General features: G+C 41.7%; 1 protein-coding gene and 1 long non-coding RNA gene across 11 annotated transcripts in view; one reads left to right on the plus strand and one right to left on the minus strand.

Annotated features, from left to right (window-relative positions):
* The window catches only part of LOC144324117 (uncharacterized), a 582,294-nt gene that overhangs the window by 10,698 nt on the left and 553,044 nt on the right, over positions 1-18,552 (plus strand). For all 7 annotated transcript variants that reach the window (XR_013389518.1, XM_077915340.1, XM_077915341.1 and 4 more), the window contains one exon: positions 1,151-1,200. Coding sequence is in view for 6 of the 7 variants with exons in the window: in XM_077915340.1 (XP_077771466.1) it covers positions 1,151-1,200 (50 nt within the window). In the remaining variant the exon portion in view is untranslated. The remainder of the gene's footprint in view (positions 1-1,150; positions 1,201-18,552) is intronic.
* Positions 1,058-18,552, minus strand: part of LOC144324120 (uncharacterized) — a 38,673-nt gene continuing 21,178 nt past the window's right edge. For all 4 annotated transcript variants that reach the window (XR_013389526.1, XR_013389527.1, XR_013389525.1 and 1 more), the window contains exon 3: positions 1,058-6,151. This is a non-coding gene — a long non-coding RNA (uncharacterized LOC144324120). The remainder of the gene's footprint in view (positions 6,152-18,552) is intronic.

An 18,552-nucleotide genomic window follows, 5' to 3' on the forward strand; every position in this document is an offset into this window, starting at 1 on the left:
AAGGAGCTGCCAACATTTTTGAGGAAGGAATGGATATAGTCAATGTATTACTTTATGAAGTATTTACTGAGATTTTGAGATACTTCAGGTCAGTGACTGTGCTTGATTCATCCTTGAATCCTTAATGCAGAGCTCAGCACTGAGCTTATAGATGCACGAATACTTTGAGTAGCATTAATGAATAAATGAATGAAAAAATATGTGCACAGCACTGATTGTAGAGAGGAGAAATCAGAGGCTGAGAGCATTTTCAAAAGGCTTTTGTAATACTGTGATAAAATGACAGGGTGATTGATCACATATGGAGGGAAGGAAATAATAAAAACTGATTTTAAGTTTATTATTAAAACTTTGGAGAATGGAGACACTAAGTCTTTAGAGACATGGGAGTTCGATAAAGGAGTTGGACTGAGGTGGGGAGAGGAGGTGCAGCATTTACACAGGCATGAAACTGAAGTGGTACAGGGCTTGCAAATGAACACATGGCATAGGCAGCTGGAGAAACAATGGAGATCGGGACAGAGGTTAGAGCTGGGGGTGGGGATGTTGGAGTTGTCTTCTAGCAGGTGGTGTTCTCTGTGGGAGGAAATTAGATATCCGATGGAGGGAGTGCAGAGAGGGTAAAAGAATATCTGAAAAATGTGACTTGATGAGAAACTATTGAGTCCTTATATGGGACTGATGGGTTAGTCTAAATATGCTCCGGTGACATAAAAAGCTACATTAGTTATGGTACCACTTCCAATGCTATCCACCAATTCCTAATGCCCACTATTTCAAAGTAGACCTGTCTGAAAGCAAAGGATGAATCTTTATACATGGTATAGAGATCCCCTCACTCTTCTACCCACTCATCCATCCACTGACCCATCCATATCCATCTACCTCTCCATCCATCCATCCATCCATCCATCCATCCATCCATCCATCCATCCTGTCATCTGCCTGCCCACTCACTCACCCACCCGTAACCTCTGCAATATTTATTGAATAGCTTTTCTAGGATGGGCTAAAGAACAGAGACTTTTTAGCACTGCTGATAAATCTTAACACCCAGTTGATATTAAAGAAAATTTTATTTGGAGCAAAACTGGCAAGCATCATTAAACCCTGAAACTGATGTTTGGACCTTTTCTCCTTACTTTTGCAGCCCCTGGGGAAATAATGCTGAGGAGCCTTCAGGGATCAGATGTCAGCTCTGTAAGTGTTTTATAAGCCATAGCAGTGAGCTTTAGGCATTCCCACCTTTTTTCTGTCCCTTAGCAATTCCATCCTTATGTTTTGTCCCCTGAGTCTACAACATGATCATTTCCTTGACCATGGAAAATACAGTGATTGATATCTTTAATATGGATGGTTGATCTATGAGCAGAGAGAGTCTAGTTTAGGGGATATAGGGAATGAGCTATTTTGTGGATAGTTTTCATTTCACAGGATAATAGGGAGAATGTGCAGGGGTGAAGTCACCTAAAGGAACAGAAGGATAAAATTCTGCTTGGCCTTTTACTTAGGTCTGGGATGGCAGGAAGTCTTTCTCTATCCCTTTCTTCATCTTTCTTCTTCCCTCCTCTATCCTCCCACCTTTTCTTTTCTCCTCTCTGTGGAGTTAAATCACTGGCCCATGGTACCTCAGCCTTCTTAGGAGTTCAGGGTATACTCTGACTCCACTTTGATGAGGATGAGGGCTGGGCCAGCTCAGTCTCCAACTCACTCGTGCCCCAGGTCCCTGTCCTGCTACACCAGAAATGGAAAGTCAGGATGCTTTGTGTCTATAGCAGGGTGGAAAATTCACTTCTTCTCTGCTTAGAAGTCATTTTAGGGAGCTGAGAGCAATTTGTAAGGGCCACACTTGCATTGAGTCTGCCCACATGAATCCCAGTAGCACCAACACCTCCCCACGTCTACCTTCTTTTCCTTCTGGTCCAGATTATATTAAAGTATGACACCCCGCAACCTACGGTGCCCTTGTGTTGATTTTCTTCTGTAACCACTCCTTCTTGAGCCTTTCTGCTCCCAACTTGGAGTAGCTCATGCCCAAGCCTCATCTTCCCAGTTGATATCTTGGTCTGCAGTACAACTCCCCAAGACAAAACAAAACTTAGAAAAAAGTCAATAACCCCAGAATTCCATTCTCTGATGATCCTTTTATAGCTGGTGGGGAAGTAGGGAGCCCTTTCTTTATAGAAGGAACTTAGAGTGAGATGCTTTACCTCCAAGGGTTTACAGGCACTGTGATTGGCTCATGGGGAGATATTTTGGTAGAGACTCTTCTCAGAGCCCCTCTAGGTACCCTGGCAAGGCTGGTCATTGCACAAGTCATTATGGTTAATAGCATGGACTTTGGAATTGAATAGCCTTGATTTGAATCTGGTTTCACCACTTTCCATCTGTGTGATTATTTATTTATTTATTTATTTATTTATTTATTTATTTATAAAATATTTTATTTATATTCATGAGAGAGACACAGAGAAAGAGAGAGGCAGAGACAGAGAAGCAGGCTCCATGCAGGGAGCCCAGTGTGGGACTTGATCCTGGGGCTCCAGGATCATGCCCTGGGCGGAAGGCAGGCACTAAACCACTGAGCCACCCAGGCATCCCCATCTGTGTGATTTTAGATACCATCTTTTATTTCTCTAAGCCTCTATTTCTGCATTACCTAAATGCTGATGGTACCTGTCTCATAGGGCTGATGGAAGAGTTAAATGAGATAGTAACAATAGCTCTTCACCTATGGATGTTTAGTGTGTGCCAGGAACCAGTCTAAGTGGTCTCTATGAGAATTATATAATTTAATCCTTGCAATAACTGTATTATCCCCATTTGATAGCTGAGGAAGTTAAAGCTCAGAGGGGTTAAGTAACTTTCCCAAGGTCACAGAGTTAGCAAGCGGCAGAGTTGAGCATGGCTTTGAAAATATACTTTTATGGCTATGCTCTTGAAAGGTTCATCATACTGTCTCCTAGAGTATGAGGCTTCAGCCCTTGACATGAGGTTAGCAGTCAGTAGCTGTCAACCATTATCATACAGACATCTCCTGAAGTCCTATATTTTTCAGTGCTTTTACTTCTTTATTCACTCATTCAGTTTCTGGGAATATAAGTTCCACATGGGCAGGGATAGAATTTTTGCCTATTTCATTTACTATTGCATTGCCTGTGCCTGGAACAGTGCTTGATATAGAAGAGGCACTCAGCATATTTGTAAACAAATGCATCTGCTCACTCATCCATCTATCTGTCAACAAAGGGATATTGAACATCTACTATGTCCCAGTTTCTGTGCCAGGTGCTGGGATAGGGTATAGTCTCTGACCTTGAGGAATTCATAATCTGGCAAGGGGAACAGATTTGTGAACTGCTAACTCAGTTTCAATATGGTGTATCTAAAAGTGTTACCTGGGGTGAATGGAGAGGAGAGCTTTCTTTTCTTCTGGGATGCTGCCTAATTTTCACTTCATGTTGCCACCTCATCTCTCTCTAGTGAGCAAAGTCCTCTCTATTAGAATAAGCTTGCATCCTGCAGAAAGGAGGAGGAGAATGGATAAGGCTGGAAGTATTTTGCTGTGCAGACTGTGCACTGCACAACTCTAGGGGGGTGCCATTAATGTAGAGTCTGATGGGAATTGTGTCATCATAGTTGTGCTATGTGGCGGCTCTCTAACAACTGTCTTTAAGGTCACCTCTGAGTTTTTTAGCACCAGGAAGACTGGAGGTGATTTACATAAAGTCTATAAGGGCCCCTCCCAATGCATTTTCTGGGTCCCAGTGACTTGGGTGGTGGAGAGGTAGAGCACAGTCCAGTAAACAGTGTGAATAGTAATCTATTGCTAAAGGGAGTGAATTTCATTGGGATCCTGTTGCTGTTTAAGCCTAATGGGGCACAGGCCACGCCAACATCATTGACATTACCAGGGATGTGACTATGACCTCCTAGTTTCTCCTTATGCAACCTTAGACCCCTTTTATTTGCCACATGTCCTCCACTCAGTACCATATTGTGGCCTAATAATATGGGCTGCAAGTCCAAGGCTTGGCAACCTCATGGATTTGAAATGAGCAGGGGTTTTTTTTGTTTGCTTGTTTGTTTGTTGTTTTGTTTGTTTTTGTTTGTTTGTTTGTTTTTGAACATGCTTTCCTAGGCCTCTTCTACTGAGGTTTGGAAGGAAGCTTCTGAAACTCATTTGCTAGGGAACCCTAGGATTTTAGCAGAAGATTTTTGAAAACACAATGCCTGGCCCCAATGGGAGGACAATGCCCCAATTATGGGCTTTAAGACTTGCTGATTAGGCTGCACCCCTTATAATAGAGCTTATAGACTTGCCCTGCTTCTGGGCATGGGGCTCCATATAAGGTTTGTGGTGGTAAGATGGAGCCTCATGTTGAGTGCCATTTCCCAGCAATGGCTGTATCCTAGGGAAGGTGGGGTGGCGGTTATTTGTGTCATGGGCCCGGCAGTTTGAGTTCCCCGACCTGACCCATGGTACCAAAGTGCTCTTGTCAATTCAGAGAGCCTTTCCTGGAGAAAGAGAGGAGTGGGTATTCCTGTTTTGTGCCTGGAAGCCATAGTCACCCATGTTCTTGTCTATATGCTAGTATAAGGATGCTTTGTTGTAATAAAGAACGCTGACTTTGCAGGCAGGCAAGCTTGGTTAAAATCTTCACTGCTTGCTAAACTTGTGATTTTAGGCATGTTAATTAACATGGGCAACCTTCATTTTTCCCAAATGTAAAATATATGTAATTATGCCTGTGTTGAAAGCTTTTGTAATAATACAGAAAATGCCCACCTTGCCTTAAATAAGATAATGTCTGTTATGGTGCTGGAAATGAGAGGCATAGGGCAGAGGTGGGATCTAGAAGCTTCTCTCCACTGAAGGGGAGAGAGAGGGGCTCTCTGCAGTGGCTGGGAACTAGGGAGTAAAGAGAGAAGCTGGCTTTCACTGCCAGGCTGAGAAAGTACCTCAGGACCCCCTCCCGCCCCCCAACTTCTATCTGAGAATAGTAATGGGTTTGGCCTCCCCTACTCAGGACCTCCTGGAAAGCTGAGGCTCATGCTTCTTTTCTCAGTGCCAGGGCATCAGGGGATGAGCTGCTGCTACTTTCCTCTGCATTTCCCCAGCACCCTCCCTCCCCATCCCCGCACCTCCTTAGGAAGGAGGAGACCTTAGCGTTGGAGCCCTAAGCAGTTTGTGGGACAGACTCCCATCCAGGCACAGGAATGTGCCAGCAGGGCCGGGCTTATCCAGAGCCTGGTGGAGGCCTCCTGCTGGGGTTGCTGCTGCCTGGGCTGTTTGATAAGGGAAGATGGCAGAGATAGAGGGAAGCCTTCCTGTTAGTGCCTGTAAATAGCTGGCTGCAGATAACATGCCTGTCCGTTCCTAGCCCGGAGTGTGACAAGACTGGCTTTGTGCGACTCAAATTAATTCTGTGTGGGTCTGGTTGGTAGGGGTGGGGGACAGTGCCAACAGGAGGAGAGGGGCTTGGGCGGGACTCAAACTGACATAAAGGGTGTCTTGGGGGCTTTCCTCTTGCCTCTCTCCATGACCTAGTACTTTAGGATTTCCCCACAACGCCTTGCCTTGAGGGTTAGCCTGGGTGAAGTGGGACTGGGATTACCACTGATTTTGGGCGGGGGGGGGGGGGGGCACGGTAATTCTCTCCTCAAATCCCAAGGTTGTAAAGATGAAACAGCTTCTGCTCAGAGGCCACTGCCCACTGTTGGGTCTGCACACCCCAAGCACATGGCAGCAGGACTACACAATATCCTCAGTGCCTCTGGGAAATATCCCAGCTCACCTCAAGGCATATCTTTTGGGGTCCTTAATCCTTCAGCTTTTTTTGCTTCTCCTGGTATGTGAGAGCCTACAGGTGAAGCTTGTGTAGTCCCTCCTACAAATTGCAGTAAATGATACGAAACACCCAGTGTGTGCAGTGCTGTTCTTGACGCATCTTCTGGTGATGGTTCACTTTTCACAGCAGATGTTCAGGGTAGTTATTTTTATCTCGTTTTTCCAGATGAGAAAGCAGGCCCAGAGAAAGTAGGGATGCGCCTAGGGCTATCTATGCAGCTTGGCAAGAGGTCCTGGACTGTTTGGTTTCAAAGCTCCTTTCACCCTGCTCTAATCTCCAGCTGAACAACGAAATGTTACCTGTAAGGGATGGGATAGGATGGAAGAATCAGAATTTCTGGGGAGTGTATTTCTGTTAAAAAGCATATTCAATATTAAAATTATTTTGGCTGGTTTCAGTCGTGATACTTGTGATAATAAATAGTCATGCATAAAATGTGTGTTTATCAAAAAGGAGTACACATTAACATTTTTTGAAATATAAAACTTAACAGTAAGAGGTGAGTGATGAACATAAAATGTCTGACCTTTCTTAGAATATTTTTTAATGTTAACATGTGGCAATGACAAAGCAATAATGCAATTTCTATAATGGGACAGGCTGATGAAGGAGAGACATTTTAGGAGCCAGGGGATTCCTGGGAAGTGTCTCCACAGAGCCCAACAAGGACTTTGAAAGCATAATGGGGAAATTAGAGTCTTCAGTGCCCCCGTTGACCTTTCAGGTGGGAACTGTCTCCATGAATGCTCTTCACTAAACTGCTGTCAGGTGGTGTGTTTGTGGTGGGGACTCTAGGGGATGGGGGCGTGGAGGATAATGGACAAAAGACCTTGTTCGGAATGGAGAAAGAACCCATTGGACCATTTTGTTCTATCTGTCCAGGAGGACCTGATTGTGGGTATATCATTTTGATGTAGAACCAGTATGAGGAAAAAGCAGGGCTTGTGTGGGAAAGAGAACACTACATTTGGTTGGAGGTGGGGGAGTGGAGATCTCTCTCTGCCCCTGAAGGAATACTCTGGCAGGCTCGGTGGCTTTTACACTCATTCTTAGGAAATGCAGTCCAATGGACTCTATCAGTTATGAACTCAATTCAGGAATTAGAATAATCAGTCAAAAATAAATCTTAAAATTCCAAACTTGACTAACATGAAATATTTCCCTGCCCTTAAGCCCCATGATTGGACCTGCCTCACCCTGGAAGTCTTCAGGTGGGAATGAGGACCTTGCCTTATGCTTCTCCTCTCTCCCTCAACTTCTGGTTGCTATTTTGATCCCCTGGGAACTGGTTAGAGAAGAGGGGAAGTAATAGCTGCTTTTCATTGGCTGAGGTTTTTTTCTGGTCTGGAAAGTGGCTAAAGAAGTCTTTGTTGAGGATACTCTTTGAAGGTTCTTTGAGTTTTCCCTGCTGGGCCCCATTTCCTTATCCTGTTAGGCCAGGTGTTCCTTTGGAGTTCCTTCCTTCGCTCCCAGACATTGAGTACACCTCCGTGTCTTTCAGCTGAGGTCTCCCCATCCTTATAAGCATACGTCTCAGTGTCCATGATGAACTCATGTCCATTTTCTTTGTTGGGTAGGACACATGTGGTTCATGGGGAGAGCTGTATTCTTTGGAAGTACAGGCTCATCCCAAGGCAGCAGCCTTTCTCGGCTCTCACCAAGCAGTTGCTCTTTTCTCAACTTCAAAATTTCCTGGGCAGGCATCAGACCGCAGTCTGCAGTCCTCATAATCTTCCTAGAGGTGAATCAGGAGTCTGTCTTTAGCATCCTTTAGTTGGAGAAATAACACTTTAGAGATTCCTCAGTGGTTGCTTAGAGCTTTTTTTCTAGTGAGTTGTTAGAGACAGCACATCCCTATCTCTGAACAGAGAGTGGGGTGGGGAATTGCAGCCCCTCTCTAAAGAAATTTCTCAATCAGCTTCTCTTTAAAATTCTTCTCTAACCCAATTTTGTATCCTTGATTTTGTTGAGGGTTCCATGCATCATGGACCAGGTTCTTCCTCATTCCCTTTGTAAATTCTTAAACTATGCATGTCTTCTTGGGAGGTCTGCCATCCACCTCCTTTGATATTCTGATCTCTGTGATGTCTATGGCACCTTCATCAAAACTGCAGCAGAAAGTGCTATTTTAATAGCCTACGCATGAGCCATCTGAATCTGGCTGTTGTTCTTCAAGTAGGCTGCTTTTGCTGAGTGGAGGCCCAGGAGACTTTACAGCAGTTCATATGAGGGTACCTATCACACAAAGCAGTAAGGGGTTGGAGGAAGCACAGTTAAGAAGGGCAAAAATGAGAAGGGCAGGATGGGGTGGAAAAGAAGATGGAAAAAAAAAAAAAAGAAAAGAAGATGGAGGAAAGGGCACCTGCTGTCCCATGTGGTGATAGAATCCTTTGGCCAAGGCTTTGATGTTCCCTAGGAATTGGATATAAACCTTGGATCGACCTTAGCCCAAATCTACAACCCATAGGCACTTGGTAAGGGCAGAGTACTCCCCCAAGAGCAGAATGGGGTTTCCTGGGATGCTGCCCCTTATAGTCACACTTTGGAACCTCCAAGGCACATCCTCCTTCATGGCCCTGACTCAGTTTTTTTCTCAGCCCCTAGTTCGATATATCACTGTGTCCTGTTGAAGTTGAATATAAAGATGAGCTGACAGGGGTGCCTGACTGGCTGGCTCAGTGGACCATGCAACTCTTGATCTTGGGGTTGTGAATTCAAGCCTCATGTTGGGTGTAGAGATTAAAGAACAGTCTTAAAAACAGATGGGCTGAGCCTATGCAGCTCTTGGGGGGCAGGGCCCAAGGACAAGCGCAGGTTGCTGGACTCCTGGGGAAAGCAAATTCCAGGGATGTTCTCATTGCCAAAAACCTTCCCCTGCATTGCAGATACTGTCTAGCAGAGTGCTCCACTCTCTGAGTGAGGGCCTCAATACAGAACTCTGAAGAGGTTTATAAACTCCTTCAGAACCTCTGTGCTTTGGTGTATTGGTTCCTGGTAGTGGAAAGTAGCACCGTACAGGAGTTAGTAACCCTATCCATGGAATGAAGTAACCTAGGCTTGAATCTATACATTTAAATTGCAAGTTGTAAAACTTTGAACAAGTTGTCTCCCCCTACCGCCTGCCACCCAGGGCCTTAGTTATTACATCTAAAATGTGGGAGTAATACCAACATGATTGATATAATTCATGTAAACCATGGGGCAAATAACTACCTTTCTCTGGCCATTACTCTCGTAAAATTACTTTGTGGAAATCTCCAGAAGAATAGTACTTGGTACTCAGAAACACTCAACTCTTGCTTCTGATCTTTCTGTGTTACTGGCCTTGTGTTTTTCTTCCTCTTTTCTTCTTTACATCTCTTTTCACTTCAGCTATAGAACTATTGCCAGGTGAATGATTTGAAATGAGAACCATTAAATTATTTGAACTTTTCAGAAGTGCACGTGCCCTGTGTTTATTCACTAAAATCAACAAAGACAAACTGGCAACACACACACACACACACACACACATACACACATAAATATACACATGTCATTCCATAGGCAACCAGGTAGTGGGAGAATCTGGCTTAGGGACAGATTCAACAACAGAATTGAAAATCAACCATGGAATTAATAATACTCATGGTTCTATGGTTTTAGCACAATGAAATGCTGTCCTCTTCCATCAGAGTGCAGTGTCTTTTTTGGATTTCCCTAAAAGCAGCCTGGATTAGTGAGCAAGGGGCACTGAGAAGGAACCCCACTAAACTGGGCCATTCCTATTTAGGAACTATGTTTGATTCCCAATTTTTCTGCCCCCATGTCTCTAGTCCCATCTACCATCTTGTTAATATTTATAGTTGCAGTTTGCTGCTCCAGTAGAAAAAGCCAGAAGTGCTCATGGATTGCCTCGTAAAAGAAACTCAATTTAGGAAGTCTTATTCACTAAGGATTTATTAGCTCTTCACACTCTGGAAGTCTGGAGTTTTATTTTGATTCAGAGTTAGTTGTGCACCCAAACCAGATGAATAATTCCGCGCTGGAGACAGGACACTCTTTGGAGGCAAGAGCTTTTCAGCCGCCAGCAATTTCCCCTTTGGCTATGGTCCCCAGGTGAGGGATATATGTGTGTGACAAAAGTTGGGGGAATTCTCTTTGCCCAGAGTGTAACCATCTAGGTGTGTCCCTCTGCACAGACTGATTCAGAAAGTCCTAAGTTTTCATTACTTAAGAATAGATGGTGGGAATTGGAGTGGTACAGACATTTCTACAAATTTATTATTGAAGATTAATAGTAAAATTTGCAGGTGGTATAATCTCTATATGTGGTTGGAGGGGGGAACGACGAAGAAAGGTCCCACTTGAAGAATTACATAGCAGTTGGAGGTAACCTTGCCAAGGTAATGTCAAAGAGCTAGATGAGTAACTGTGAGCTGCATGGCATAAAGAGTGAGAGCTAGGTGTTCAAAGGAAGACCAGTCAGCATGTACTAGACTGGTCAGGGAAGGCTCCATGGCCAGGCAAGATTTTAACTGGGCCTACTGGGTTTTATTTGAAGAAGGAAGGGAAACAACCCTTCAAATGAGGAATTTTGGGAGGGAAAAACCCCCACAACAAATCTCTGCTTTGGATTTCAGCCAGGACTTGTCTGCCATTGAAAGGGAGACTGTTAAAGGTTTCAGAGCTGTACTTCAGTGTCAGCTGCAGATATTCACAACATGTATTTGGGAACATGAGGGAAAAGGGGAATTAGTAGAAAACCGCCTCCTATTTTGTCTCCACTCCCACACCCTAACAGCTTAAGAACTGAGTAATTCAGACTCAGGGGAAAAAGTTATGTAGTATTTAAAGTCCTAGCCAGAGCAATTAGGCAAGAAAAATAAACCAAGACCTCTAAATTGGAAAGGAAGAAGTAAAAGCTGAGTATTTGCAGATGAGGTGATGTAGTATATAGAAACCTCTAAGAAGTCCATCAAAAAGGTATTAGAACTAATCGCCCCAACACAATAAAGTTGCAGGATACAAAATGAGGACACAAAAATCTGTGGTTGACAATCTGAGAAGTTCCTGAGAAGATGACGATAGAATCAAGAATTGGAGGTCACTCAGTGTAGAAACGGTCTTAGAACTCAATTATGATACCATAGAATAATCAGTGTCAAGATTAGGCTACGATCAAGAAGATCAATATCAAGATTTGGGATATCAAGAAATGTTTAAAAACTATACATTTTTTTTTCTGTTTAGTAAGTCAGGGAAGACCTTTAGATTTTGCTTAAAATTGGTCAGCAATGTATTGGTATGTAAAGGGGTAAGTGCTGGGTAACCATGTGGGTAAGAGGAGCAAGCTTCTCCTGGGGGCTTAGCGTGTTATGTGTGCTCAGACATCGTATATGTGGATCATCGCAGCTCTGATGAGATACCTATTTTATCTTGGGGTTACTGAGGCTCAGAGAGATGAGGTAACTTGCCTGTAGTCACATGTTAATGAGTAGCTGAGGACCAACTTGAATCTATTCCTTAGGCCATTATAAATCACTATCATTTACGTGGAAACCTTTTCAATATTGTTTGACAGAAGTTTTATTCTACTTTCTGTGGGTCCTCTGCTGGGCTGCCTGAAGTAAAACTATCTGAGGACAGGTGCCGGCTTGGTCTAATGTTTAAAAAAGATCAGCGCTTTGTGCCATCCAATATTTTTAATAAAGCTTTTCTAGTATAAGGATGAGATAATTCATATACACTGTCTTACACATAAGAATTCAATAAATGCGATCTATCATGATAATAATGATGATGGTAATGAAGATGATTAAACAGCTTCTGCCCAAAAGGATTTCCTCTGACAGATTATTGATTTCTGCAAAAGAATCAGCCTAATAGGATAGAGATTTGTCATCTTCACATCATTAATTATGAAGCATTTATCAAACGTAGATGAGGAAATAGGCTCTAGAGTCCAGAGCTTAACCTTGTTCTGCCTCCTAGTGGTGCTTCAAGGTTCTTATCTTATGTAATAGAGGGCAACGAATGTGATTTTATTTGTGCGTGTGTGTGTGTGTGTGTGTGTGTGTGTATTTAGTCAATGAGAAACCTAAGCAGTTTCTCTCCCCTCAGAGAGCTGAGATAACTTGCTGATTCATCTTGTAGAGATTTTTCCTGAGGAATATAGCCAGCCTCTTCTGTGGTATGGCAGGTGTTCTCAGCCAGGAATAATCCAGCTCTTCTTTTGCATATCTGGTCCATCTTCCCTTGAACTTCGAGCCCTTCTGTTCCTTTTGTGAAGATAAAAAACTATGCGTGATGGACCTGAGGGTGGAAGAGGGCACATCTTTTGGCCTTGACTTCCATACAAGACCACCAAATGGAGAATTAATTACCAAATAAACTGTACCAAAAAAAAAAATAGCTGGAGAACGTCAACAGAAGGAAAGGATTTATACCTGGGATGGGGTGGTTCGGTAGGCTTCTTGGGGGGTAGTGCTGAGCTGGTGGGACTTGAACTGGTCTTTAAAGCCTGACTGTTAGCTATGAATCTCAGCTCTACTTCTTAATAGGTATGTGACCTTGGTAGATTTTTAGTCTCTCTTTGCCCCAGTTTGCACATCTGTAAAAGCAAAATGATAATAGTACCTACCTCATCAGAATGTTGTGAGGATTTAATGATTTGGTACCTCTCAAGTGCTGAGAACCTAGGATGAGTCTAGCACCTAAGAAGAGTTGAATGATCATAGCTATTTTTACTGAAGACTTGGGATGATTATAGAGTCAGAAGCCAGATCTCAGAGGCAGGAAAGAGAATTCAGGTCAAATATATGGTCCTTCCCAGCCAAGGCAGGATGTCTGACTCATCCCATTTCACTAGTGACACAGCCAGGGGCAAAATGTTTATCCTCTGACTTCCCTGAAATCTTAAGTGGCTTCTTGGTGGCTGCAATCTGGAAAAACCCTTTTCTGAAGAGCTTAATTTGCTCTTTGGGAATATTTGAGCCTGGGGAAATGTTGGTCCTGAGGGGGCACATCCCAGTTTCTTTTAGTAAACATGCCTTGTTGGAAATTCAGAAGACTTGCAGGCTGTTTCACTAAAAGCCTTGTTCAAGGCCAGCTATTGACTTACATGTACATTTCCAAGGAGAAGATCCAAGAATGCTTACATGTACATTCCAAGCCTGAGGTTGTCCCTGTTCCAAGGCAATATCTGGGGTTCTTTCAACACTCAGTAGTCCTCAATTGATCATCTTGCATGGGTCATATTTCTGCCTTTACAGAACTTAAAATTTATCAGTGTAGGGCACCATGGGAACAAGTGGAAGGGGATAACTAATCTAGTCCAGGATAGTGAAAGAAGGGACATGTAAGCCCCAAAGAAGGAGGAGGAATTAGTCTAGAGGTTTAGGATTGGTGTTAAGGGTGGGAGTGGGAGATACTGACCTACTGAGACAGGCTAAGGTTAATATTGTGTATGGGTGATCGTGTGTGTGTCTGTCTGTGGATGGAAATGATGGAAGAGGGGCAGTCTGGGATAGTGAAAAGGGACTTTCTCTGAATTAAGGAGAGAATCCAGTTTTTGCAATATCTTACTGGCTGAATTTTGGGCAAAGCACTTCACCTCTGTGAAACTTAATTTCTTCTTAATATAAATTTGGCCTATTTCCCAAGACTATTTTATATAGTAAGAGATATGAAAGGGCTTAAAACATACAGTATTAAGTACTTTTCAGGAATTGTCATTGTAATCATGATTTCATTTTGGAAGGCTGACAGTACTTTTATATATCTATAGTACTGGGGGTATGTGGAAGTCTGTGGTGAGTCACCATCGGGGACAAGGTCTTTAATACTTCCAAGGCCCTTATTAGAAGCAGCGTCTCGGCTTATGATGGTGGAACGTGTTAGCCTATCAGAGTAAATGGTCACCTCTGCTATTGATTCCTCCTATTCCATGGCTACCGCCACTTATATATGCCCAAAAGGTGGTGACTAACAGCATATGCAGAAAAGATGTAAACTGTTTCCCCAAATACCAGTCACAGCACATCAATTCTTGCTATTATATTTTTGCTAGTGGCCTACAGCGATAACTTGGTCAGATGGCTCAGACAGTGGTGGGAATGGCTCAGACAGTAGAACAATATGGTATAACGGAGGGACTTCTCACTAGGCAGAGAGGTGATGGGGAGGACTTGAGAGACCAGTTGCAGGGGTCGGATGTGAAGGTGACAATCTGGTGGTCTGAAAGGGCAAGTAGCCTTCCATCTTGATCCTAGTTCAAGGGTCACTGGGTGACTTTGGTAGGTCACCTGGCTTCTTGAAGACTTTGTTTCTTTTTCCATTAGCTGGGAGATGATAATAGTACCAATTTCATAGAATTCTGAGAATTACTAAAAGGTAAAATTAGGACATAGGAATATAAGATGAATGTGTCAAAGATTTTATGCAACTCATAGCAAGGGAACCAGTAAGATGATAGAACTGGTTTAAAGGAGAATTCAAAGAACCACACATATAGGCAATAGAGAGTGCCCGAAAGAATTTAAACATAGGTGCAAACTGAGTTTATCCACAAGGTAATAGTCAGTTGCATCCCACTGGGCACGCTTCATTTGCATTTCAATTGACAAGCTTACTTGCTTTGTTATCAGTTTTCTATACCTTACAGAGTTGTAGAATAGCTCAAAAAAAATTATAACCTAGATAATGCCTAGTTTTCTCTTGGAAAAAAAAATCTGATCTTTTTGGTCCATTTCAAAGTCTTTCTCAAGATTTTCTCGCACTTAATTGAATAGAGACCATGCATATAGAGTGCGTGGCAAAGAGTAAGTGCTCAATAAATGCTAGCTATTATAAAAGTCACTGAAATTAATAGTAATAATAAAAATCCTTTGCATTGCTGGCAGAGTTATCTCCCTGAAGTAAAGCTCTGGTCATGATACTTCCTTCAAAACTTTCAGTGATTTGTCATGTCTGAAATAAATCCTACACTTCTTAGCTGGACACATAAGGTTCTCTGAGCTGTCCTCCCCCCAAATTACCAGTCCATTTACTACACATGACTCCCTGCAAGGTCTGTCATGGTGCCTGGAAATCACCATTATTGATCAAACTTCTTGTTTACTGAAGACCCATAGGTCTCAAAGTATACTCTTTCAAAATGCAGATGCCACCAAGGGAAGATTTTTGCTGACCGGTGATCTGGCAACAACATACTTGTCCAGATTGGCAAGTGTATTAGTCTGCTCAGGCTGCAAAAACAAAATACCTCACGCTGGGTAACTTAACAATTAGTTTCTCAGAGTTCTGGAGATCAGAAGTCCATGATCAAAGAACTGGCCAATTTGATTTCTCTGTCTCTCTCAAGATTTATCTATCTATTTATTTGGGTGAGTGAGTGGGTGAACAGTGGAGGAGCGGGGTGAGGGGGGATGGGAAAATGCAGGGGGAGGATGGGAACAAGCAGACTCCATGCTGAGTATGAACATGCAGGACTCCATCACAAGACAATGACCTGAGCTGAAACTAAGAATCACAGGCTTAACCAGCTGAGTCACCCAGGTGCCCTCCAGATAAAAATATTCTTGACTGAAGTTTTCTTTTTAAAACAAAAGTAAAAATTTCAAGTATAACAAAGATGTTGAAAAATGCATACATCGAAAGCTTGTACCTTAACTAAGTTCTAATAAAGTGAAACCCTATGCAACTAGTAGCCCAGGGCTGTATCTCCTAACCCCTAATCATTTCCTCACTCCTTGTTCCTCGAAGCAACCACTGTTCTGACTTACAGTACCATAAATTGGTTTTGCTTGTTTATATGCTTCCTATAAATGAAATCCTATCGTATGTGTACTTTTGCGTCTGGCTTCTCTTTGAGATTCAAACAGGAGATTCAGATATTATTGCATGTAGCAGTAATTCACTAATTTTGATTGCTTCATGATCCTTCATTGTGTGAATACATCAAAATGCATCCATCCTTTGTTGATGTACAGTTGGGTAATTTGAATAATGCTGATATGGACATGGTTATACGTTCCTTTTCGGGTGTGTGTGTATGTGTGCATTTCATTTTTTTTTTCTATTGGATGCATTATTTTAAAATAGTTTTTCAAAGTGGTCATATGAATTCCCTAAGAACTCATGAAATTAAGTAACTTCTCATATTTATTAGCCATTTTTATTTTTTCTGTTAAGTAACTGTTTGAATACTTTTTAAAATATTTGGTTAAAAAATATTGGGTTGTTTCTTATTGATATGTAGAGGTCTTTTTTTTTTCTTCTCAGAATGTGAATGAACTCTTTGCTAGTCTATTGCCCTCTCTTTTCTAATTTGTTTTTTCTTTTTATCTTTATTCACTTTATTTCGTCATTATTCATTCTCCTAGTTCACTTGGTTTTATTAAAGTGGAAGCTGATTTCATTTATTTTTAATATTTCTTTGTCCTTTTCATAAACTAAAAGTATTTAAGACAATGATTATTCTTCTGACTACTGTGTTAACTTTTCTTGTTGGTTCTGATATGCAGTGTGGTGTTTTTAAAAAAATCATTTTCTATATGGTCTGAAGTTTAAGTTTGTATTTTCACCTTGAAGCAAGAATTGTTTAAGAAAGATTTTAAAAAACTTCTCTTTTAGTGCATTGGAATCAGAAGATATTGTTTATACTACTTCTACCTTTGGAAATTTATTCACCTCTTTGTAACTTAATGATCAACTTTATGGGTCTTAAGTACTTGACAAAAAGACATTATTTATATTGAGTGAGTAGAAATTCTATGAGTGTTTATATAAAATATCATACAATCCATCAGATTTACTTTATTAGATAAGTTTTCATAACCTTAATTTTCCTTCCTATGTTTGTTATGGACTGAGATGAGAGTCTGGGACTGATGTGCTCTTTCTCCCTCTACTTCTTTTTAAAACTCTCAGAGATTTTGTTTTATGAGGATTACTCTAGAGCTCATATATGTTCACATTATCTTCTTTGAGATTGCACCTTTGGCATAAGAAAAATACTATCTTGCCTCTTTGGATCTTTTTGGCCTGAGTCCAATTTTGTGTAATATTCAGATTATGATTTTTTTTGGGGGGGGGTGGTATGAATTTGCCTAATTTGTCATTTTAACCTTTCTGAGAATATATATTCAGCATAGACTGCAACTACATGTTGTGATTTGATCTGAATGTTTCTTTCTTACTGTTGGCCTCTGTACTGAGTATAAGTTGTTCTTTGTCACTTAATTTTTTTAAGCTTAAGTGATATCCTTTATCTTCAGCATCATTGTGTCTGCGCAACTTATCTTTCCTCTGTTGATGTTTGTGATCACACATGGTCACAACATATAACATCATGTTCTGTTATCTTATACTCCTTTTTGTTTTCGTCTTACAATCCATTGAAGCAGTGGAGACTATGCCCCACTAGTTGTGTTATGATTTTTACAGTAATTTCTTGTTTGGATGAAGTTAAGCTTCTACTAAATTGCTTAAGAAAAGCTTACACAGGGGAGCCTGGGTGGCTCAGTTGGTTAAGCATCAGACTCTTGTTTTTGGCTCAGGTCATGATCTCGGGGTCATGAGATTGAGTGCCACATCTGGCTGCTTGTTCAGTGTGGAGTCTGCTTGAGATTCTCTCTCCCTCTGCCACTCCCTCTCATTCACGTATGTGTCCTTCTGTGCTCTTCCCTACCTCCCCGCCCCCCAATTGAACACTGCTGTGAAGAAGTTTGAGGCCAGGTTGTTTTTAGTTTTGAATTTGTGACTGTCTTTTTATGTAACTACCCCAAAGTTTGCTTTGAAGTCCAGAATTTTTATTAGGATGTATCTTAGTATTGACTGTTAAGAGGCCCTTCTCTTTAGGATACAGTGTATACTTTCGATAGATAGACTCAAATTTTTTAAGTATATCTTATTGTAGAAATAGACCACCCAAATGAGAACAAACAAAGACTATTTACTTGGAGCTTGCTCTACAAGAAAGTTGACAACTTGAGTTTCACAGAGACTCAAAGTTGGACAGAGGAATGGGAAAGCTTTATGGTGCGGGGAGAGAAAGGGAAGCCCTCACGTGTGCCCTGATTGGAAGAGGGTTTAGGCAGGAGGAAACTTAGGTGAACTAACAAGAAGCAGGCATCTTATGTGATGGGCTTGGGGAGCATATTTGGCTTTCTTTGATGGTTTCTAAATGAGGCAAAAATTGAAGCTGGAAGTTATTAAGTTCTGGTTATTTTGGGCTAATTGCTAAGAGGGTTGTTACTTGTTTTCTGGGCTGCAGAGAGTGAATCAGTTGTATTTTAATGGATAGCCTGGATATTATCCATTTGTTAATGCACTCAATTTTTATTTTTCATTCTTTTAAACTTCCACTTTCTCTTTCATTTCTCATCTTTATATCTCATAGTGAGTTCACTGGCATCTTTTTTTCCCCCTTTTCATTTTTGCCTTTATTTCTATGATAGCTTTATTTATTTAGAGATTTTATTTATTCATGAGAGTCACAGAGAGAGGCAGAGACATAGGCAGAGGAAGAAGCAGACTCTCTGTGGGGTGCCTGATGCAGGACTTGATCCCAGGACTCCAGGATCATGACCTGAGCCAAAGGCAGATGCTCAATCACTGAGGCACCCAGGTGCCCCTGATGGCTTTATTTTTATTTCTTGTACTTCATTCCTGAATGTTACCAGGCCATATTTAATCTTTTCCTTGTTTCATTTATTCC

Source organism: Canis aureus, chromosome 11 (assembly GCF_053574225.1).
Source record: "Canis aureus isolate CA01 chromosome 11, VMU_Caureus_v.1.0, whole genome shotgun sequence".
Classification (NCBI taxonomy): Eukaryota; Metazoa; Chordata; class Mammalia; order Carnivora; family Canidae; genus Canis; species Canis aureus.